The 19,838-nt window shown below is 50.2% G+C and overlaps 2 protein-coding genes across 2 annotated transcripts; both read left to right on the forward strand.

Moving 5' to 3' along the window:
- The first annotated feature begins 379 nt into the window (after positions 1 to 379).
- On the forward strand, positions 380 to 14,301 carry SLC44A4 (solute carrier family 44 member 4). Its single transcript, XM_079148695.1, has 21 exons — positions 380 to 477; positions 2,317 to 2,365; positions 3,270 to 3,343; positions 3,469 to 3,547; positions 4,340 to 4,439; positions 4,521 to 4,646; positions 4,878 to 4,938; positions 6,703 to 6,793; positions 6,871 to 6,954; positions 7,209 to 7,444; positions 7,565 to 7,664; positions 8,275 to 8,367; positions 8,635 to 8,737; positions 11,620 to 11,873; positions 11,960 to 12,054; positions 12,149 to 12,252; positions 12,369 to 12,442; positions 12,675 to 12,745; positions 12,851 to 12,945; positions 13,024 to 13,108; positions 14,064 to 14,301. Exons 1-21 carry the CDS (start codon positions 444 to 446, stop codon positions 14,183 to 14,185), a joined length of 2,130 nt encoding a protein of 709 aa, XP_079004821.1. The 5' UTR covers positions 380 to 443; the 3' UTR covers positions 14,186 to 14,301.
- Positions 14,302 to 14,639: 338 nt separating this feature from the next.
- NEU1 (neuraminidase 1) lies at positions 14,640 to 18,433 on the forward strand. Its single transcript, XM_079148832.1, has 6 exons — positions 14,640 to 14,873; positions 15,289 to 15,481; positions 16,159 to 16,421; positions 16,992 to 17,174; positions 17,359 to 17,581; positions 17,682 to 18,433. Exons 1-6 carry the CDS (start codon positions 14,712 to 14,714, stop codon positions 17,906 to 17,908), a joined length of 1,251 nt encoding a protein of 416 aa, XP_079004958.1. The 5' UTR covers positions 14,640 to 14,711; the 3' UTR covers positions 17,909 to 18,433.
- The last annotated feature ends 1,405 nt before the right edge of the window (positions 18,434 to 19,838 follow it).

Below are 19,838 nucleotides of genomic sequence, written 5' to 3' on the forward strand. Positions count from 1 at the left end.
TATGGCACTCAGCTAGAAGGATCGTGGGTCCAAGGGGCAGAGCAGGGTGAGAAGCAGACTGGACGGGGGAGGGAAGGGGACTGAAGGAACAATTGGCTTCTGGTCTAGTCAAGGGCTTAAAGGCAGTTCTTAACATTAAGTCTTTAGGAGGGTATGGGCTCAGGTATACCACAGTTAAGGTACTTTGCAAAATTGTTTTCTTATTGGTGTGTGCCATTTCCTTCCTACTCTGGTTCTTGACACTCAACAAGCAACCCCTGATCCTCTGGTTCCAGGCTTAAGCGTCCTGACCCCACTGGTCATGGGTTTGTGGAGTTCAAAGGGAGGAAGTAGAGTGTGTCCGGGACCACAGGCAGGGGTGGAGCTGTGACGTGTGGGAGGGCGGGGCGGCAGCAGGTGAGCCGCCAGGTCTCCCAGGCTGCAATCACTCCAGAGACTGAACCATGGGAGGAAAGCAGGATGAGGACGAGGCCTATGGTGAGGCTGAGAGAAGTGTGTGGGGCGCTGTGGAGGGAGGGAAACTGTCAGGGCTTGGTGGCTGAGGCTGGCTCCAAGGAGAGGAACTAAGGAGAGTCCTGCATCCCTGAGGAAAGAGCCCTGGAAACTGGAGCAGATAGAAGGAGGTAGAATTAGGGTCCTGGGAGGAGGATGGGGCTCAGGGCCTGGGGGCCATTGCTGGGGATCACTTGCAGAGTGAAGCTGGGGTCTGGGTGTCACGAGGAGTGAGGCTGGTGTCCCTGGGAGGAGGTGGCAGGATTTCAGGCCTGCACTCTGGGCTCTGAGGGTAGGGGTCCTGGCAACCAAATCCTGGGTGAAAGGTGGCCGGATTGGAGGTCCTGAGCACGACACAGCTCAGGGTGCCCGAACTGGGAGTGCCATGTTCCGTAAAGCCTGGCGGGTGAGACTGGAACCTCTGTGAGGAAGAATCCAGGCGTCTGCATGGACTCTGGGTCTCGGAGATGGAAAGGTGCCAAGGCCTGCCAGGCAGCCTCTGAGAAGTGGGAGCATGGGTTGTTCAGGGGGCTGGGGTCTGATAGCAGGTCTCCACAAGGAGTGGCAAGAGGAGTGGGTTCTGCTGGGGTCCCTGTGAGTAGTTGGGGTTAAGGGTCTTGGTAGAGACAGCACTGTGACCTGCCTTTGGGTCTCTTAGGAGTAAGGAGTGGGAGCCTGTCTGGGGGACTTTGAGAAATAGGGCCAGGGCCCTGGGGGATTCCTGTGAAGAGTGAGGCCCAAGGGAAGAAGGAACAAGAAGCTTGCTTCCAGAATCTGTGAAGAAAAAGGACTAAGAAGGAGTCTCCCAAGGGTCCTGAGGAAAAGAAGCTAGGAACCAGCCTCCAAGATTCCTGTGAGCAGGAAGGGCTGTAGCCTGCCTGCAGAGATCCCTTGGGTCTGGAGGGAGAGGCCTCCTCCAGGTGTTCCCTAGAGAGGGATAGGGGAAGGCCCAGGACACTCCCCAGAAAACTTCCTGGAGCAGCTTTGGGTCAATCATTGACCTCAAAGGTGGGACAGAGTCCACAGCACCTGGGGAGAGTGGATCCCACCCCTTCCCAGACTCTTGTTCAGCCTTCTGCCCTCCCTCCTGGTGCCCATAGTGAGACCCTGGCTGCCTGGCCCCACCTCCTCCCTGTGTGTACTCAGGGAGGACCAGGAACAGGACGTGGCCACAATCTCAACAGCCAGTCGGCTCAGGTGTCACCCTGACTGGCACCCAGAGCTCAGTGGTGGTTGCCTGAGGACTGAGGTCCCTTTGAAGTGGGCATCTACAGGGATCCTCTTTTTCCCTCCCCAGGCTCTGCAGGGATTGATGCCCTTTGCTCAAGTTTCTTTGCCCATGGCTTCAGAAGGTGGAGAGAGGCCTTGGTCTGGGGCAGCTACGATAAGGGGCTGTGACACCTCCCTGAGATGCTCTGGCTCTGGGAAGTCCAAAGCAGAGTATAGAGAGGGAAGACGGAAAATCATGGGGACTGAGAGCCCCTGAGACACAGTGTGCCAGCTCCCAGTGAGAGGGAGCCTCAAGAGGAACTGGGCCAGGGGACCATTGGCCATTGCCCAGACAGGCAGCCTTGAGGTGTGAGCCCTGAGTTGGAAATACATAAAGGCCCCCTCCCCACCCTTGCCTGTCACCTGGGTGAAGTTCCAGGTGAGCAGTTGAGCTGGTGGCCAGGCGTGGAATCTACCATTCCTGCTCCCTAGCTTTCCCCTCCTGCCAGTCCTGCCCTGTACAGGATCCTGGAGTCAGGAGGGACTCCAGAGGAACAGGCTATGGAGAAACACCCTCAGGGCCTCATTGTCCACCCTCTTCTCCTTGCCCCTCAGGGAAACCAGCCAAATATGACCCCTCCTTTCGAGGCCCTATCAAAAACAGGTAAGTTCTGGTCATTGCCCTGGGGGTAGGGGAGTCTTGTTTTTACTTTATATTTGCTGAAATATTAGTAAGAAACATGCACAAAAGAAAGAAAAGGAAGGAAGGAAGGAAGGAAGGAAGGAAGGAAGGAAGGAAGGAAGGAAGGAAGGAAGGAAGGAAGGAAGGAAGGAAGGAAGGAAGGAGAAAAGAAAAAGAGGAAAGAAAGAAAAAGAGGGAGGGAGGAAGGGAGGGAGGGAGGGAGGGAGGGAGGGAGGGAGGGAGGGAGGGATGAAGGAAGGAAGGAAGGAAAATTCTACCCCAGGACAGTAGTCCCCTAGAGTATTTGTTGTATCTGGTCAGCAGGGAGCTTCCTGGTGCTGGTGATACTACATTTGGGGAAAATTCACCCAGTTGAATATTTAATGAATTGTACTTTTTGTGTGCACAGTACTGGGTACTGAACCCAGCTCATGTTCTATCCCTGAGGTATACCCCAGCCCCTAAGTTGTGCTTTTCTGTGTCGTACTTCTGAAGAAAGTACCCACCCAGAGGTTTTCTAAATAAATAAATAAATAAACAAATAAATAAATAAATAAATAAATAAACTGGGCACAGTGGTGAATTCCTGTAATCCCAAGAATGAGGCAGAAGGAGTGCACATTTGGGGCCAGCATCATCAACTCAGCCAGAGCCTGTCTCAATATATAAAATTAAAAGGGCTGGGGATGGAGTTCAACCTTAGAGTGTCCCTGTGTTTAATTACCAGTACTGCAAACAATACATGAAACCTGCAAATACCCACTCTCCAGCATTTCCCAACTCCAACCAATGGATGACCCTTCCGGACTGTCCCCATTACCTCCCTTGCCCCCACCATGTTACCTCCCCAAAGCCTCGCCAGCTCAGACTCCCATTTCTCTCCCAGGGGCTGTACAGATGTCATCTGCTGTGTCATCTTCTTGCTCTTCATTTTGGGTTACATCGTGGTGGGGATCGTGGGTGAGTTTCCATCTGCCCAAAGTTGGAATGGTGGGTGAGGGGCAGTAACCCAGAGGTACCACCCCATAGCTATTCCCCACAAGCCCCTGCCTTCCCATGATCCATCTGTGTATATCTGTCTCCAGCGTGGGTGTATGGAGACCCCCGGCAAGTACTCTACCCCAGGAACTCCACCGGGGCCTACTGCGGGATGGGGGAGAACAAGTGAGTACAAAGATGGGAAGAGTGGAAGAAGGGAAGTGAGGTGGGAGTGGGCAGGAGATAGCAGCTCTCCACCCCAGCTCAGGCACCAGAGCCATCATGCTCTTCCACACTCTTCCCCTGGTGTTCCCACCCCACCTCCACCCTCTCTGAATCTGACCACGCCAGGCCACGCTGAAAGCTCTCCCTTTTCTGGACATTTACCTTGAGTCCCCCAAAACTGGGAGGACTTAGCCAGATCGTGTTAAATCGCATGGGCTTAGAGTTCAGAGATGGCTGTTTGGATTTGGCTGTTTTGGTTTTATATCCTTGGGCATCTTAACCTCTCTGAGCTTTGATTTCCTCATCTGAAACACAAGGATGATTACAGAAGTGATGCTGTCAGTCTCCACCGGCAGGAAATGTTTAATAAATAATCAACCCTCTAACATTTATATAGGGTTTACTCTGTTCCAGGCGGGCATGCTTTCTTTAATGCCTCATGATGTAGGTAATATGATTTTATACATAATGGATCTGAGTCAGAGAGATGTTTAGTGACTTGATCAAAGTCCTAAGGTTGGTAGGAAGGGATCAGGCTCCGGAATGGATGCTCTCAGCCACTCGTTAGCTGTTATGATGTGAATTATTCTGGGAAATTGTCCCTCACCTCCCTAGCTGTGCTGGGGCCAGGTGCTAGATGACTCCTCTAGGCCACATAGGGTCCACTGTACTGTAGGGCAGTGACCTCAGTAGTCCTTCCCCTCCGCTAACACCAGATGAGGCCCTGAACCCACTCTTCCTCTCTTCCTGCAGAGATAAACCCTATGTCCTGTACTTCAACGTTTTCAGCTGCATAGTGGCCAGCAACATCATCACGGTCGCCCAGAATGGCCTACAGTGCCCTACACCCCAGGTCAGAGCCCAGGGCTGCCTCTGTCCCACATGTCCCTGGGGTTGCATGTCCTGGCCCCTTAGCACACTCTCTGCCCCCCAGGTTTGTGTGTCCTCCTGCCCCAAAGACCCATGGGCAGTGCAAAGCAGTGAGTTCTCACTGACAGTCGGGGAGGTTTTCTACAAAGAAAACAGGAACTTTTGTCTGCCGGGGGTGCCCTGGAATATGGTGAGCACTGCCCCCAACATCATCACTGTCACACAGGAGGACCCACAATGGGAAGGGGAAGCAGGGGAATTTGGGTAGAGGATCACTGATTGGCTCTCCTGGGAAGGGTGGACCAGGCTGAGCCCCGTGGTGGTGGTGGCAGCAGCCACAGTGGCCACAGTGAGGGGACCCACTTCTCCATCCTGTTCTATGTCTCTGTGTCTTGTCTGTGCTCCCTTCCCCATCCCACAGACAGTACGCCAAAGCCTGCAACAGGAATTCTGCCCCAGTTTCCTCCTCCCCTCCACTCCAGGTGAGAAGCATGTTTCCCTCCTCCAAATTCTTTTTTTCTCAAATGAGGAAATCAGGCCTAGAGAGCATAAAGCCACATAGCTTGTCAGTGGCTCAACTGGAATGAGCACCAGGTCTCCATTTTGTTCTCCGCTGTGTGACCCCACTGTCAGACCATCAGTGTTTATCAGGCACCTACTATGTGCCAGGCACTGGAGGTAGAGTAGGGAAGATGGGAATTGCTCTCTGCCTCAGCTGCATTATAGGTGGAGAGATCAGAGATGTTCACAGAGACTGTATGAGAACCCCATAAAAACCCCAGGGAGAATCTATACACACATACTACACCTCTGCATAGGGGAAAAGGCTATCCATCCAGATGTTACAAATGAACGTGAGTGGATGGTGGCATTGCAATTGGCTTTTATCCTGTATGTTTTTCTTTGCAATAGCAAACACACACACACACAGAGCATGTGGTGGTAGGAGGGGCGGGGAGTACTGGGGCTTGAGTCCAGGGGTACCCCACCACTAAGCTACCCCCAGCCCCCCCCCCCCCCTTTTTTTTTTTTTTGCAGTACTGGGGATTGAACCCAGGGCCTTGTGCTTGTGAGGCAAGTACTCTACCAACTGACTATATCCCCAGCCCCCGCAGCCCCTTTTTACTTTTTTATTTTGTTTTGTCTTGTTTTGGTACCCGGGATTGAACTCAGTGGCACTAGACCACTGAGTCACATTCCCAGTTCTATTTTGTATCTTATTTAGAGTCAGGGTCTCACTGAGTTGCTCAGTGCCTTGCTTTTGGTGAGGCTGGCTTTGAACCCACAATCCTTCTGCCTCAGCATCAGTTGCTGTAATTACAGGCATTCGTCACTGTGCCCGGCTCCAGTTCCTTTTTAAATTGTATTTTGAGACAAGGTCTCACCAAGATGCACAGGCTGGCCTTGAATTTGCAATTTTCCTGCCTCAGCCTCCCCAGTAGCTGGGATTACAGGCATACTTCACCACGCCTGACTCCTAATACAACTTTTTAAATATAAAACTTTTTTAAAATTATAGCATGAGTAAAGATAATCCGTACAATAAGAAAGATGTCAAAAGATTGCTCCAAAGTCAGATTTGGATTTAAATTCCAGCATTTTCCAACTGAATGGTCTTGGGCTACTTAACCTGCCAGCACCTGGTTTCCTCATCTTTGTAATGTAAATGGCAGAATGCCTCTTCCTAGCAAAGTTGTAAGGGTGACAATTAAATGACTCTGCAGGTATATAACAAGTACCACCAGAGATGGGGGAGAAAACTTCCTGCAGAGGTGATACTGAGCTGCAGCTGATCTGAGAGTGATGGAGGGAATTTCAGAGAGGGGAGGGTGCTCAGAGAGAGGCTCAGCAAGAGCAAAGGTGTAAAGGTGAGGGGACAAGGGAAGGCAGGGGCCAAGAAGCCTGGCCAGGGAGCCTGGATGGTTTCCAGGGTGAGCTTCTGGAAACTAAGAAGCCCAAGGTACCTAGAGCCCTGGAATGATGAGGTTGTGCTGTGCCCTGGTCTCCCTGGCCCACAGACAGGCAGAGGGTGGATGGAATTGGGGCTGGGGTATTATAGGAGTCCAGCCAAAACCAGGGCAGCAGAGGAGAGCAAAGGATAACGGCCTTGACTCCACAGGACAAGAGCACACCAGTCCCAGGAGAGCAGAGTCCATCACTCTTCCCTCCCCTGAGGCATTATGGGCTAGTTGGAGGAACAGACTTTATAAGCAGAGCTCTCCCACCCAGCAACCCTTCTCTTCCAGCTCTGGGGCGCTGCTTTCCATTGTCCAACACTAACTTTACACTGCCTGAATTCCCCTGGATCAGCAACACCACCATTGCTCAGGGGATCAGGTAGGCATCGCCCATCTCGCATCTATCCCACACGCTTCCAGCCCACAGCCCCATCTGATTTGGTCTCTCCCCAATAGTGGTATTCTTGACAGCCTCAATGCCCGTGACATCACTGTCAAGATCTTTGAAGATTTTGCCCAATCCTGGTATTGGATTCTTGTGTGAGTCAGCAGACTTCCCCACTCTCTTGTCCTTCCCTTCTCCCCTCCCTGATTCTCTATCCCCTAGTCCCCTGTCAGAAACAGAGGGAAAAGAGAAGGAACCAGAGCTCAGAATAGACTCCATGCCCATCAGGATTTATAGGGGTCAAATCTGGTGACATTGGGTGGCATGAGGATAGATATTTGGAAACCTCTGAAAGGAAAACAATTTCAGGAGCCAGAAGTGACTCTCATCTATGTTACTATGCCTACAGTGCCCTAGGTGTGGCTCTGGTCCTGAGCCTGCTATTTATCCTGCTTCTGCGCCTGGTGGCTGGGCCCCTGGTGCTGGTGCTGATCCTAGGGGTGCTTGGTGTGCTGGCCTACGGCATCTACCACTGCTGGGAGGAGTACCGAGTGCTGCGGGACAAGGGCGCCTCTATATCCCAGCTGGGCTTCACCACTAACCTCAGTGCCTATCAGAGTGTACAGGAGACCTGGCTGGCTGCCGGTGAGTATCCTACCCACTCTCCACCTACCAGCCGCCAGAGCCTGTCCCTGGACCATGCAGGGTGGCCTGACCCTGGCCTGACCATGGCCTTCTGCCCACTGTCCCCCCCATCCCCCGCAGTGATTGTGCTGGCCGTTCTTGAAGGCATCCTTCTGCTCCTGCTCATCTTCCTGCGACAGCGGATTCGCATCGCTATCGCCCTCCTGAAGGAGGCGAGCAAGTCAGAGCCTATCTAGGAGGGAGATGGGGCTGAGGGCTGGGATGCAGGCCCTGGGGGTGGGGATGCCAGGGAGGTGGCAGGGAGCTCCAGAGGAGAAGGGTATTGGGGAGTGGGTGACAGCATCTCAGAGCCTCAGTTTCCCATCTATAAAATGGGTGTAACAGCAGTTGCTATTTACAGGGTTGTCATGAGGATTAAATGGATTGGTGTCTGCCAAGTACCTAAAACATGGAGCAGGCCTCTGGAAGGGTGGTAGCAGCAGTGGTGGCTGGTGGATGGAGACCAGGCAGGAAGAAGCAGCAGCTTGCTGTCAACCAGGAACTACCAAACCTTTCAGGAGACCACACTTTGGTGTTTTTCTTGCCCAAGTGGTTTCTGTGATTCTAGTTCCCTCTAAGGATCCCTTGAGCCAGATGTATTCCATTCAGTTCATTCAGTGAGCACCTGCCTTGTACCCACCCACACCAGGCACTTGTGCTGGGAAAGACAAAATCTCTGCCCTACTGCTGCCACCCCAGGGGCACAGGCAGGCTCTGGCCATGGCAGTTGAGAGTCAGCCCTCTCAGAGGGGCTGGGGGCATGTTGGTGGACAGCTTTTGTCTCTCCACAGGGCTGTGGGGCAGATGATGTCAACCATGTTCTACCCACTGGTCACCTTTGTCCTCCTGGTCATTTGCATTGCCTACTGGGCCATGACTGCTCTGTATCCTTTGTCCACTGTGCAGCTTTGGGGTGCAGTGCTGAGGGGCAAAGAAGTACTTGCGCATACAATGTCAGAGAGCATTTGGCAGATATACCCATTTCTCTGGGCAGCAGTAGCCCTATGGCTGAATACCACTGAGTAAATGAACACAGGCTGAATTCCAGCCCCCTTTGTACAGTGCACAACCTGCACCAGTGCCTAGGAACAGTCCCTGAGGAGTGGCCCGTGGAGGCACCATGTGACCATGCTTTCCTTGACTCTCCTCTGATACCTGGCCACATCTGGGCAACCCCAATACATATATTGGGTGTCTAACGTCAGTGCACCCGGCTGTGAGAATGTGCCAGTGAATACATCGTGTGACCCCCTGGTGAGGGGAGGTGGAATGGACGTGGAGGGGCTCCAAGAGGGCTGAAGGGAACTTAGGCGCTAATTATCCCAGATCTTCATTGGGCAGAAGTGACAGGCCAGCAAGGGCAAGGGGCTCTCTCAAGTTCACATATCTACCACCACCCTCTATTCCTCCTGCTGACTCACCCATTACACAGAAAGGAAAAGCTAGGCTAGGACAGGCTCATGGCCTTCAAGGTGGAGGGGGGGAGGGCTGGATAGCAGGATATTCCTCTGCCTTGAGGGTCATTAACTACTTCACCTCACAAATGGAGATGATCATAATACCTGTCCTTCTGGGTGACTGAGAAGGTTAAGTGACATTGGATACTTAAAGTACTTAGTACAATACTGGCACCTGAGGAGAGCTCACAACTTATTGGGTGGTTTTGTTTGTTTTTTAAACTTATCTTCCTTGAACACTGTCCTAGGCAGTCCACAGGTGAGATTCTTGGGGGTGGGCGTGGAAGAGAAGCTGCTTCCTTGAACTCCCCTGTGAGACTCTAGGGCATGGCACTAGACTGGTAGGAATCTACTGTCCTCAAAGTTTTCACATATTAGCTGGGCTTGGTGGCGTGTACCTGTAACCCCAGAGACTCAGCTAAGCCAGGAGGATCATAAATTCTAGGCCAGCTTAGGCAAATTAGCAAGACTGTGTCTCAAAATAAAACATTTTAAAATGGAGCCAGGCACAGTGGTACACACCTATAATCCCAGCAACTCTAGAGGCTGAGGCAGAAGGATTGCAAGTTTAAGGTATTGGGTCCACTCTATTAAAACAACAAAACAAAACAAACAAACAAACAAACAAACAAAAAACAGGCAGGTTGGCACATGCCTGTAATCCTAGCAACCTTGGAGGTGAAGGCAAGAGGACCACAAGTTCAAGGCCAGCCTCAGCAATTTAGTATGACCCTGTCTCAAATTTTTAAAAAATTTAAAAAGTGCTGGGATGTAACTCAGTAGTTGAACACCATCAGGTTCAGTACCTAGTACCACAAAACAAAAATCTACATTTGCAGAAGACCCACTGTGCACCAGGCACTGGGTATGGAAAACCCAGAATGCCCTGGTTTCCCTTTGCAACTTGCTAACAACTACAGTGACAACTGACACAAATCTGGTAACCTACAAGGTAGAAAATAGTGTTTTGGGGTGAGTTTTGTTGTTGTTGTTGTTGTTTTGGTACTGGGGATTGAATCCAGGGATACTTACCCAGTGAGCCACATTCCCTAGCCCTTTTTATTTTTTTATTTTAAGACAAATTCTTGTTAAGTTGCTTAGTGCCTCTCTAATTGATGAGGCTGACCTCGAACTTGCAATCCTCCCCCTCAGCCTCCCAAGTTGCTGGGATTACAGGTGTGTACCACTGCACCCAGCAATTTTTTTTTTTTTTTATTACAAAATTTCAACCATACACCCAGTTTCAGAAGTTATCAGGATTTTCTTGATCACATTTGCTGGACCGATTTAGTTTTTTATGTGTGCATTTACTTTTCATTATGGACATTTTCAAAGGCACGCAAAGTAGGTAACAGTAGAGTGGTGAATCCCTTTACCCAAATTCCACCGCCCTCAGTTTTCTGCTGTTTTTATTTTACCTATCTCCCTGCCCTCATGACTTGTTTTCTTTTTTTTTTTTTTTTTTTTTTCCTGAGTTTTGTTTTTTGGTTGTTTGGCGGTGCAAGCCCAGGGCCTTCACTGAACCACATGCCCAGCCCTTTAGGGAGTTTATAAATGGCAATTCTGGGCATCATGCCATTTCACATGTAAATATGTCAGGATGAGTTTTAAAAGCATAAGGAGGCCTAGCCTTAGCAGGGTGGCTCACCACTATAATCCCAGCCACTCAGGAGGCTGTATTCGAGGCCAGCCTCAGCAATTTAGTGAGATCCTGTCTCAAAATAAAAAATAAAAAGGGCTGGGGATATGGCTCGGTGGTTTTGCACCCCCAGGTTCAATCTCTAGTACCAAATAAACAAAAAATAAAAGCATAGTGAGGACAGTAGCTCAGTGATAGAGTGCTTGCCTAGCATGCCCAAGGCCTGGATTCCATCCCCAGCATTACAAAAAAAAATTTTGATAAAAAAGAATAACTACATCTGGATGAGGTGGTGCATGCCTGTAATTCCAGCAGCTCAGGAGGCTGAAGGCAGGAGGACTGCGAGTTCAAAGCCAGCCTCAGCAACTTAGTGAGGCCTTAAGCAACTCAGTGAGACCCTGTCTGTAAATAAAAATATTTTTAAAAAGGGCTAGGGATGTTGCTCAGTGGTTAAACACACCTGGGTTCAATCCCCAGTATCAAATAAAAAAAAAAAAAAAGCATACCACCACAAGGTGTGGTAGTACACACCTATAATCCCAGCAACTCTAGAGACTGAGCAGGAGGATTGCAAGAAAGACTGCAGCTCCAGCAATTTAGCGAGATCCTGTCTCAAGATAAAAAAATTAAAATCTGGGGATGTAGCTCAGTAGTAGAACACCCCTGGGCTCAATCCCAAGTACCTCAAAAAAAAAAAAAAAAAGCATAACCACTGTCATTATCACACCTAATAAAATTAAAAACAATTCCTTAACATCAAAATACCTAGTCTATTCAGTTTGCACAGGTGTGTGACCTTCACACACACCATTGGGCAGCTCAGGAGTCCTGGGCGTTCTTTGTTCCAGTCCAGAGACAAGGAAGCTAATTAACACTCAAACAGTAGTCAGACTAAATGCAGTCTGAGCCTGGAGATAAGATTCCTGGAAGGAACTGCCTGCCTGGTTCAGGGAGGCTGCTGGGATCTGGTGGAGGTCAGGGCTCTGCACTGAAGTCTCTGAAGCTGACCTGAACCAACCTGTCCTCCTCGCCACCCACAGGACCAGTCCATGAACTACTCCTGCCCAGGGCTGATGTGCACCTTCCAGGGCTACTCATCTACAGGCCTAGTACAACGTTCTCTCTTCAACCTGCAAATCTATGGGGTACTGGGGCTCTTCTGGACCCTTAACTGGGTATTGGCCCTGGGCCAGTGCGTCCTGGCTGGGGCCTTTGCCTCCTTCTACTGGGCCTTCCACAAGCCCCGGGACATCCCCACCTTCCCCCTGAGCTCTGCCTTCATCCGCACACTCCGGTAAGCCAGGGGAAGGACCCTGGGAACTGTGAGCAATAGAAACCCTAGGAGTCCTGGGGCTGCTACTAATTACCTAACTCCTGCAGTTACCACACGGGTTCATTGGCATTCGGAGCCCTCATCCTAACCATTGTGCAGATAGCTCGGATCATCTTGGAGTACATTGACCACAAGCTGAGAGGTGAGCCTGGAGTCAGGAGCTGGGGAAGGCCAGGCTGAGCAGCCGGATCCTTGAGGAGGAGCAGTGACCAAACAGGAGCTCCTCTTGTTCCCAGGAGCCCAGAACCCTATGGCCCGCTGCATCATGTGCTGCTTCAAGTGTTGCCTCTGGTGTCTGGAAAAGTTCATTAAGTTCCTGAACCGCAATGCGTATATCATGGTAAGCCCCCGGGGGCAAGCAACTTCCCCAAAGATCCTGGTGCCCCTTTTGGCCCAGGCCCCTGAGCCAAGTCTAAAGAAGCTCACCACATATGACCGACCTTCCTGCCCACTCAGATTGCCATCTATGGGAAGAATTTCTGTGTCTCAGCTAAAAATGCCTTCATGCTGCTCATGAGGAACATTGTCAGGTCAGGTTGTCCTGCACTGCCATGTGCCCCACCCTCTCAGGTCTCACACCCCAGTCTGGCTTCATGAGCATGTTGTGCTCAGAAGGACCTTGAACTTGGTTTAATGCTTTGTTACTGTCATCTTGAAATGGGAATAACTGATTTCCAACAAGTCCTTGCAAATTATGTAGTCAGTTCTGCTCCCAGTCCTGCCAGGCCTCTCACCCACAACTTACCCTAATTGCTGTTACAGGGTGGTTGTCCTGGATAAAGTCACAGATCTGCTGCTGTTCTTCGGAAAACTACTGGTGGTTGGAGGTGTTGGTAAGGACCAAGACTAGGGTTTGCAGACTGAGGAGTGGGGACGTGCTGGGCAGCTGGAAAGATGACCTCAGAGGAGCAGCACTCACATAGGGAACTCTTCCACAGGGGTCCTGTCTTTCTTTTTTTTCTCTGGTCGCATCCAGGGGCTGGGTAAAGACTTTGAAAGCCCCCACCTCAACTACTACTGGCTGCCCATTATGGTGAGTGACTTTCCTCTGTAACTCAACCCCCAACTTCCCCAAAGATCCCAGTAGCCCCAACCACCCTGTGTCTTCCAGACCTCCATCCTGGGGGCCTATGTCATTGCCAGTGGCTTCTTCAGCGTTTTCGGCATGTGTGTGGACACACTCTTCCTCTGTTTTTGTGAGTAACACCCCTAGCTACCTCTCCCCAACTTAATAACGCCCCACTGCCAAGCTTTTTTGGAGATTGGGTGCTTCTAGAAACAGCACTTTGTAAGCTAAAGAAGTCAGAGGGAACTTCTGAAATCCTAAGGCCAGAGGTTTGGGAAACAAAAGGAGGGAGTGAATTACCAAGCTGGTGGGCTCTCCCATGTGGGAGGCATGGTGGGACATGCCTGAAATTTGAGCAACTCAGAAGGCTGAGGCAGATTTGCAAGTTCAAGGCCAGCCTCAGCAACTTAGCAAGATCCTGACTCGAAATAAAAATCAAAAAGGGCTTGGAATGTTGCTCAGTGGTTAAGGGCCCCTGGGTTCAATTCCCAATACAAAAAGAAAGAAAAGTTCCAGGTCAGCCTGGGAAACTTAGCAAGACCGCGCCTTAAAATAAAAAATAAAAAAGACTGGATGATGTAGCTCAATGGCAGAACAACCCTGGGTTCATTTCCCAGTACTGGGGGGAGGGGGGGCACAAGAGAGACTTCCCAGCAGGTGGCTGTAGTGAGAGGGTATTTTCATCCTACTGTGCACTTTCATTTATTCATTTTTTGTATTATTTATTTGTTTTTTGTTTGTTTTGGAGTTTGATGTATGCCTAAGCAATTTGTGTGTGTGCTTGCGTGCTGGAATAGAATACAGAGCCCTGTGCATACAAAGTACATGCTCTACACATGCGTTCTTCTATTAATCTTTAATGACTCTATAAAATACAGTACTATCAACCCCACTTCACACGAGAAAGCTGAAATTACATAACTGCCCTGTAGTTCACAAAACCTGCCTGAAAAACACCAGCTGGTGGTGATACAGTGGGACTGGAAAATAAGCGACTAGTCTCCCAGGCCCAGCAGTCTCAGATTATTTCCCCCAAGGCACGGTCCCAGCAGGGTCCACTCTAACGCCGCTATGTTATGGCTCAGTGGAAGACCTGGAACGGAACGATGGTTCCCTGGACCGGCCCTACTACATGTCCAAGGACCTTCTGAAGATTCTAGGCAAGAAGAACCAGGCGCCCCCTGGGGACAGGAAGAGGAAGAAGTGAGAGGCCAGGATCTGACTCAGGACTGCACCCCGCCTGCACAGATGCCCAGCCACTTTGCCTTACAGACCCCGATTTTGTAGTTAAATGATTTTATTAAATATTGATTTTTTTTTTTCTCAAATAGTCTGTTATTTTTATTCCCTCCAAGATCACACGGTACCTTTCCCACCCAACCCACCTCCGGTTTCTTTAAATTAGGCCCCACCCCTGTTACACCTCCCAAGATCTCGGCCAATCGAAAGGTTCATACGGTGTGAGTCCGCCTTCCTCACTCCCGCCCACTAGCTACCCATCCGGTTACGCGCTCCGGCGCTTCAGAGCGGACCAATCGGAAGGAAAAGTGCCAAGGCGCGCTGCTTGATGGAGGGGTCAGAGTGCCTGAGGACCAATTAGAGTCATGGAAGCGCCGCGGGGCCTCCCGGGGTGGGGCGGGTTTGGAGGAGCTGAGCTTTTAAAGGACCCGGGTCAGCTGACAGACTGCCGCCGGGATCTGGTTTGTGACTAGGGTCTCGGCTGCTGTGGAGAGATGACAAGGGAGCAGTCAGGAACAGCGATCCTGGGCAGACCCTGGAGACCGCGGATGCTGGGCTCCAGAGAAGGTTGTGGCATTCGGGTATTTGCCGTGTTCTTCCAGCTGCTGTTGTCTCTGGCAAGACTAGAGGCTGGGGCTAAGAATGACTTCAGTCTGGTGAGTCGCCGCTTTCAGAGCTCCAGCCCCGACAGGCGTGGGTACTCCCTGACCAGGTGTCCATCGGGAAGCGGGTTGCGGAGCCCCTACTTCGCGGCGGGATTTTTTCCCCTTTCCCAGACCTTGTTCTTGCCATCCGCGTCCAGCCTCTCGTCCTCTCTTAGATCCCCATCCTCTTCATTTGAGCCTCTTCCCCTGTGGGGGTCCCCACCCCTACCTAAGGGTTCCTTCTCCACTTTCTCGTTCCATGCCGTCATCTTCACTCCAAACTCTCCTTTGGGTTCCTCTTTCTTATTCTGGACCCCCACCCCTGTTCCGGATCCCCAGTACTCTCTCCAGTCGGAACCTGGTTGAAGCTACTACATATCTGTCCTGGAACCACAAGTTAAGCGGGACCGTTCCTCCTCCCTTGCAGGTACAGCCACTAGTGACAATGGAACAGCTGCTGTGGGTGAGTGGGAAGCAGATCGGCTCAGTGGACACCTTCCGCATCCCGCTCATCACAGCTACTCCGCAGGGCACTCTTCTCGCTTTCGCTGAGGCCAGAAAAATGTCAGCATCTGATGAGGGGGCCAAGTTCATAGCTCTGCGAAGGTCCACGGACCAGGGTAAAGACGCCTGGGTCCAAAGAGCCAGTGCTACATTGGGTGGATTGGAAGGATCCTTACCAGCCCAAGGGCCCTGAGAATAGGGGAACTTGGAGGGATGAGGCCTGAGTCCCTCAGGGGTGGAGAAACCTAAGGAGGAAAAATGTCCATGGCAGTAATCTGGGAGTTGGGATCACCAAGGAGTTGAACATTTGGCCCGTGAACATTTATTGAGCACCTGCTATATGCCAGGCACTAGTCTAGGTCCCGTGAATGTAGCCATGAACAAAACCAACCTAAAATCCCTATCTTCATGGGACTACATTCTATTGGCAAGAGATAGGCAATAAGCATAGTAATTAAATAAATGTGTTTCTTGTGTGGGGAAAGAGAATCAAAGCAATGGAGAAAAAATGGAGCAAGGGTATGGGGATGAAGCCAGGCATAGTGGTGCACCCCTGTAATCCAAGCTATTCTGGAGGCTGAGGCAGGAGGATTGCAATTTTGAGGCCAGCTTGGACAACTTTGCAAGACTGTCTCGAAATAAAAAATAAAAAGGACTGGTAATGTAGCTCAGTGGTAGAGTGCCCTTGGGTTAAATCCCCGGTAACACTCAAGTGTGATAGAAAAGGCATCTCCAGAGCACTCACTTTGCATTTCTTCCTGTTTTTTGTTTGTTTGTTTTTTAATTTAAATAGGTAGCACATGGTCCTCTACAAAATTCATTATGGATGATGGGGAGACTGCTGATGGGCTGAACCTGGGGGCAGTGGTGAATGATGTTGAGACAGGAGTAGTGTTTCTTTTCTATACTCTCTGTGCTCACAAGGTTCACTGCCAGGTGGCCTCCACCATGTTGATATGGAGCAAGGATGATGGCATTTCCTGGAGCCCACCCCGAAATCTCTCCCTGGATATTGGCACTGAAATGTTTGCCCCTGGACCAGGCTCTGGCATTCAGGTCTCTGTCCTTGGAGATGGGTGGAGGGGGCTGCCTTTTGGAGAGTCTGGGTGATGACCCCCAAATGGACTATTTCCCAAGGGGAATGCCCTATGAAATCACATTTTCTGTCTCAGATGGGATTCTTGGGTGACAAGGACATCCTGGGAAGAATGTCCTGCCTGGGGAAGATGGGACTTTACCTCTGGTTTCCCACTTGGAGAACAGGACTGTCCTAGTCTATGATACCTTTATGCAAAATAGAAAAGGATGCCCTTCCTTATGGCAGACTTAAGCCTGTGTTAGTTCACAGCTGGGTGAATGAGCTCAGTTTGGGTTTAAGCTTCCATAGCGGGGCCCCAATGTGTATAACATATCCAGCAATAGAACTGATATCCTGAGAAGCTTATTCTAAAAAAGAGCTTCTCAATTCAGGTAGTCCATGCTTGTGGGATTCTTCTGGAACCATCAATGAAGGACAGACTGAAGGGGACAAGCCTGTCCTCACACTTGTGAGGTGGTAGACTCTGATCCCTGCCTCCGGGCCCCCACAGAATCCCCCTCTGTGACACCCAGCTCTGCTTGCCACAGAAACAACGTGAGCCACGGAAGGGCCGGCTTATCGTGTGTGGCCATGGGACATTGGAGCGAGATGGTGTCTTCTGTCTGCTCAGTGATGACCATGGTGCTTCCTGGAGCTACGGGAGTGGGGTCAGCGGTATCCCCTACGGCCAGCCCAAGCGGGAAAATGATTTCAACCCTGATGAATGCCAGGTCAGGGGTCCATGGGAAGTTCCCCATAATTCAACCTGCCCGTCCTCCAGAGCACAGTTCCCCACACACAAACAGCCAGGACTGGCTGCCCAGCTCTGCCATCTGGCCTTACTCCCTTCAGGGACAAAAGCATTTGCACTGCCCGCTCCTCTGGTCCTTCTGAGGCCTTGTTCTCTCCTCTTAGCCCTATGAGCTCCCAGATGGTTCCGTCATCATTAATGCCCGGAACCAGAACAACTACCACTGCCACTGCCGGATTGTCCTCCGCAGCTATGATGCCTGTGATACACTAAGGCCCCGGGATGTGACCTTTGACCCTGAGCTGGTGGATCCTGTGGTAGCTGCAGGAGCTATAGCCACCAACTCTGGCATTATCTTCTTCTCCAATCCAGCCCATCCGGAATTCCGTGAGTACCTGAGAGTGGTCTCAGCAGGGGGAGCCCCTACATTTAGATAAGGCCTGGGCAAAGCAGAGACCTTCCTCCCTGACTCTGTCACTCTCCCCAGGAGTGAACCTGACCCTGCGCTGGAGTTTCAGCAATGGTACTTCATGGCAGAAAGAGACTGTCCAGCTATGGCCAGGACCCAGTGGCTACTCATCCCTGGCAGCCCTGGAGAGCAGTGCTGATGGAGAGGAGCAGGCCCCCCAGCTCTATGTCCTGTATGAGAAAGGCCTGAATCACTACACAGAGAGCATCTCCATGGCCAAAGTCAGTGTCTATGGAACGCTCTGAGCTGTGCCCTACCCCATAGGTAGAAGTCCTAACTCTGCCTACAGACCAGGGATCTAAGGGAGTCTGCTGGGGGTACCGAAAAGACAGCTCCACCTTCCTTTGGATTCTTAACCTTTTTTACAAAATCAACTTGTTTTTGACAGGGAAATCACTCCGTTAGGACTAAAAGCCCAGCTTCCTCTCCTACATAGGAAGTTCTGCCCTTATCTGGGAGTACTTCCTTTACATATCACTGGGGATGATGTCCCCTTATTCTTCCGGCCCTTCCAGCTCAGTGATTGATCCTTTTTGGGGCAGGGCTGGGTTGGCCTGTAGAATTGAACAAATGTGAACTCAGGGAACCGGGGGAAGGCTGAGCTTCCTCTTAGGGGTTGAGATACAACAACTTTGAAGAGGGTTGTGAAAGTCCCTGGAGGGCAAGATACTTGGTTTCAGGGTCAGGAACCAGGTGCATCACACCCTTTGACTATTTATGAATCAAAATCTTTGTAACTTAACACTTTTAATGAAGGAGAATGAACATTTGTAGAGTCTCTGATTCTGTCAATGCATATCCACTGTGTACTTGTGACTGGAAAAAAGTATTTTGGGGAGGGAGCTCGTGTGCTTAGTGCTTGGAAAAAACTGAATTTGGCAAATCAAACCCTCCTTTCCTCTGACACTTCTCATCATGGAAAACAAATTGATCTTCATAGGTACGATGAAGAGTAGAAAGAACTCCATAAGATATTTTAAAACCTGCTCTGTTTCATATTTCTAAGGTGGGTTAGAATATTGTCCTCCATGAAATAGAGAGCAGGTCTGTAAAATCGGATGGGAAGTCTGTACCAGTCCAGCCTAGTGAGAAGTAAGCACTTCTTGACAAATTATGTAAAAAAGAAAAGCACCTTCAGGGCTAGGGTTGTGGCTCAGTGGTAGAGCACTTGCCTGGCATGTGTAAGGCACTGGATTTGATTCTGAGCACCACATATAAATAAATAAATTAAATAAAGGTCCATTGACAACTAAAAAAAAATATATATATATATATATATATATTCTTCCTGGGGCAGATGCTGCAGAAAGAACAGAGCAGCCTGCTGGTGAATGGTAGAATCACAGCTTTCTTCATGAGGAAAGGAAGTACAACACATCAGTGGGATGTTAAGAGTGTTCAGAGGGAGCTGGAAGTGTAGTTCAGTGAAAGACAACCTGGGGTTCATTTCCCAGCACCATAAATAAAAATAATTTTTAAAATTTTAAAACAATATTAAGGGGCTGGGAATTTAGTTCAGTGGCAGAGTTAATATGCACAACGAGGCCCTGAGTTCAAACCCCAGCACTGCAAATAATACTAATATTAAGATTTTTAAAAATTCGTAGACACTTTCAAAACATAAAAAAGGGTGGGGGCAGTGCTGGGCACAGTGACCCAGGCCTGTAATCCCAGTGGCTTGGGAGGCTGAGGCAGGAGGATCACAAGTTGTTATGCAGCCTCAGCTCAGCAAGGTAGCGAGGCCCTAAACAACTCAGTGAGACCCTGTCTCTAAATAAAATACAAAATAGGGCTGGGGAGCTGGGAGATAACTCAGTTGGTAGAGTGCTTGCTTTGTAAGCACAAGGCCCTGGGTTCAATCCCCAGCACCCCAAAAAAAAAAAAAAAAAAAAACAGGGCTGGGGATGTGGCTCAGTGGTCAAGTGCCCTGAGTTCAATCCCTGGTACACCCCCCAGTCCCCGAAAAAAAAAAAAAAAAAAAAACGGGGGTGGGGTAGGATTAGTTCCCATGTCACCGACATTCAGGTTTTTATGTTTTGAGATAGGTTCTTACTATGTTGCCCAGGCAGATCTTAAACTCTTAGGATCAAATGATCCTCCTGCCTCAACCTCCTGAGTAGCTAGAATCGTGGGCATGTGCCACCATGCCTGGCCGACATCTAACTTTGACAGTTA

The sequence above is a fragment of the Sciurus vulgaris genome (assembly GCF_902686455.1).
Source record: "Sciurus vulgaris genome assembly, chromosome: 7".
NCBI classification, from domain to species: Eukaryota; Metazoa; Chordata; class Mammalia; order Rodentia; family Sciuridae; genus Sciurus; species Sciurus vulgaris.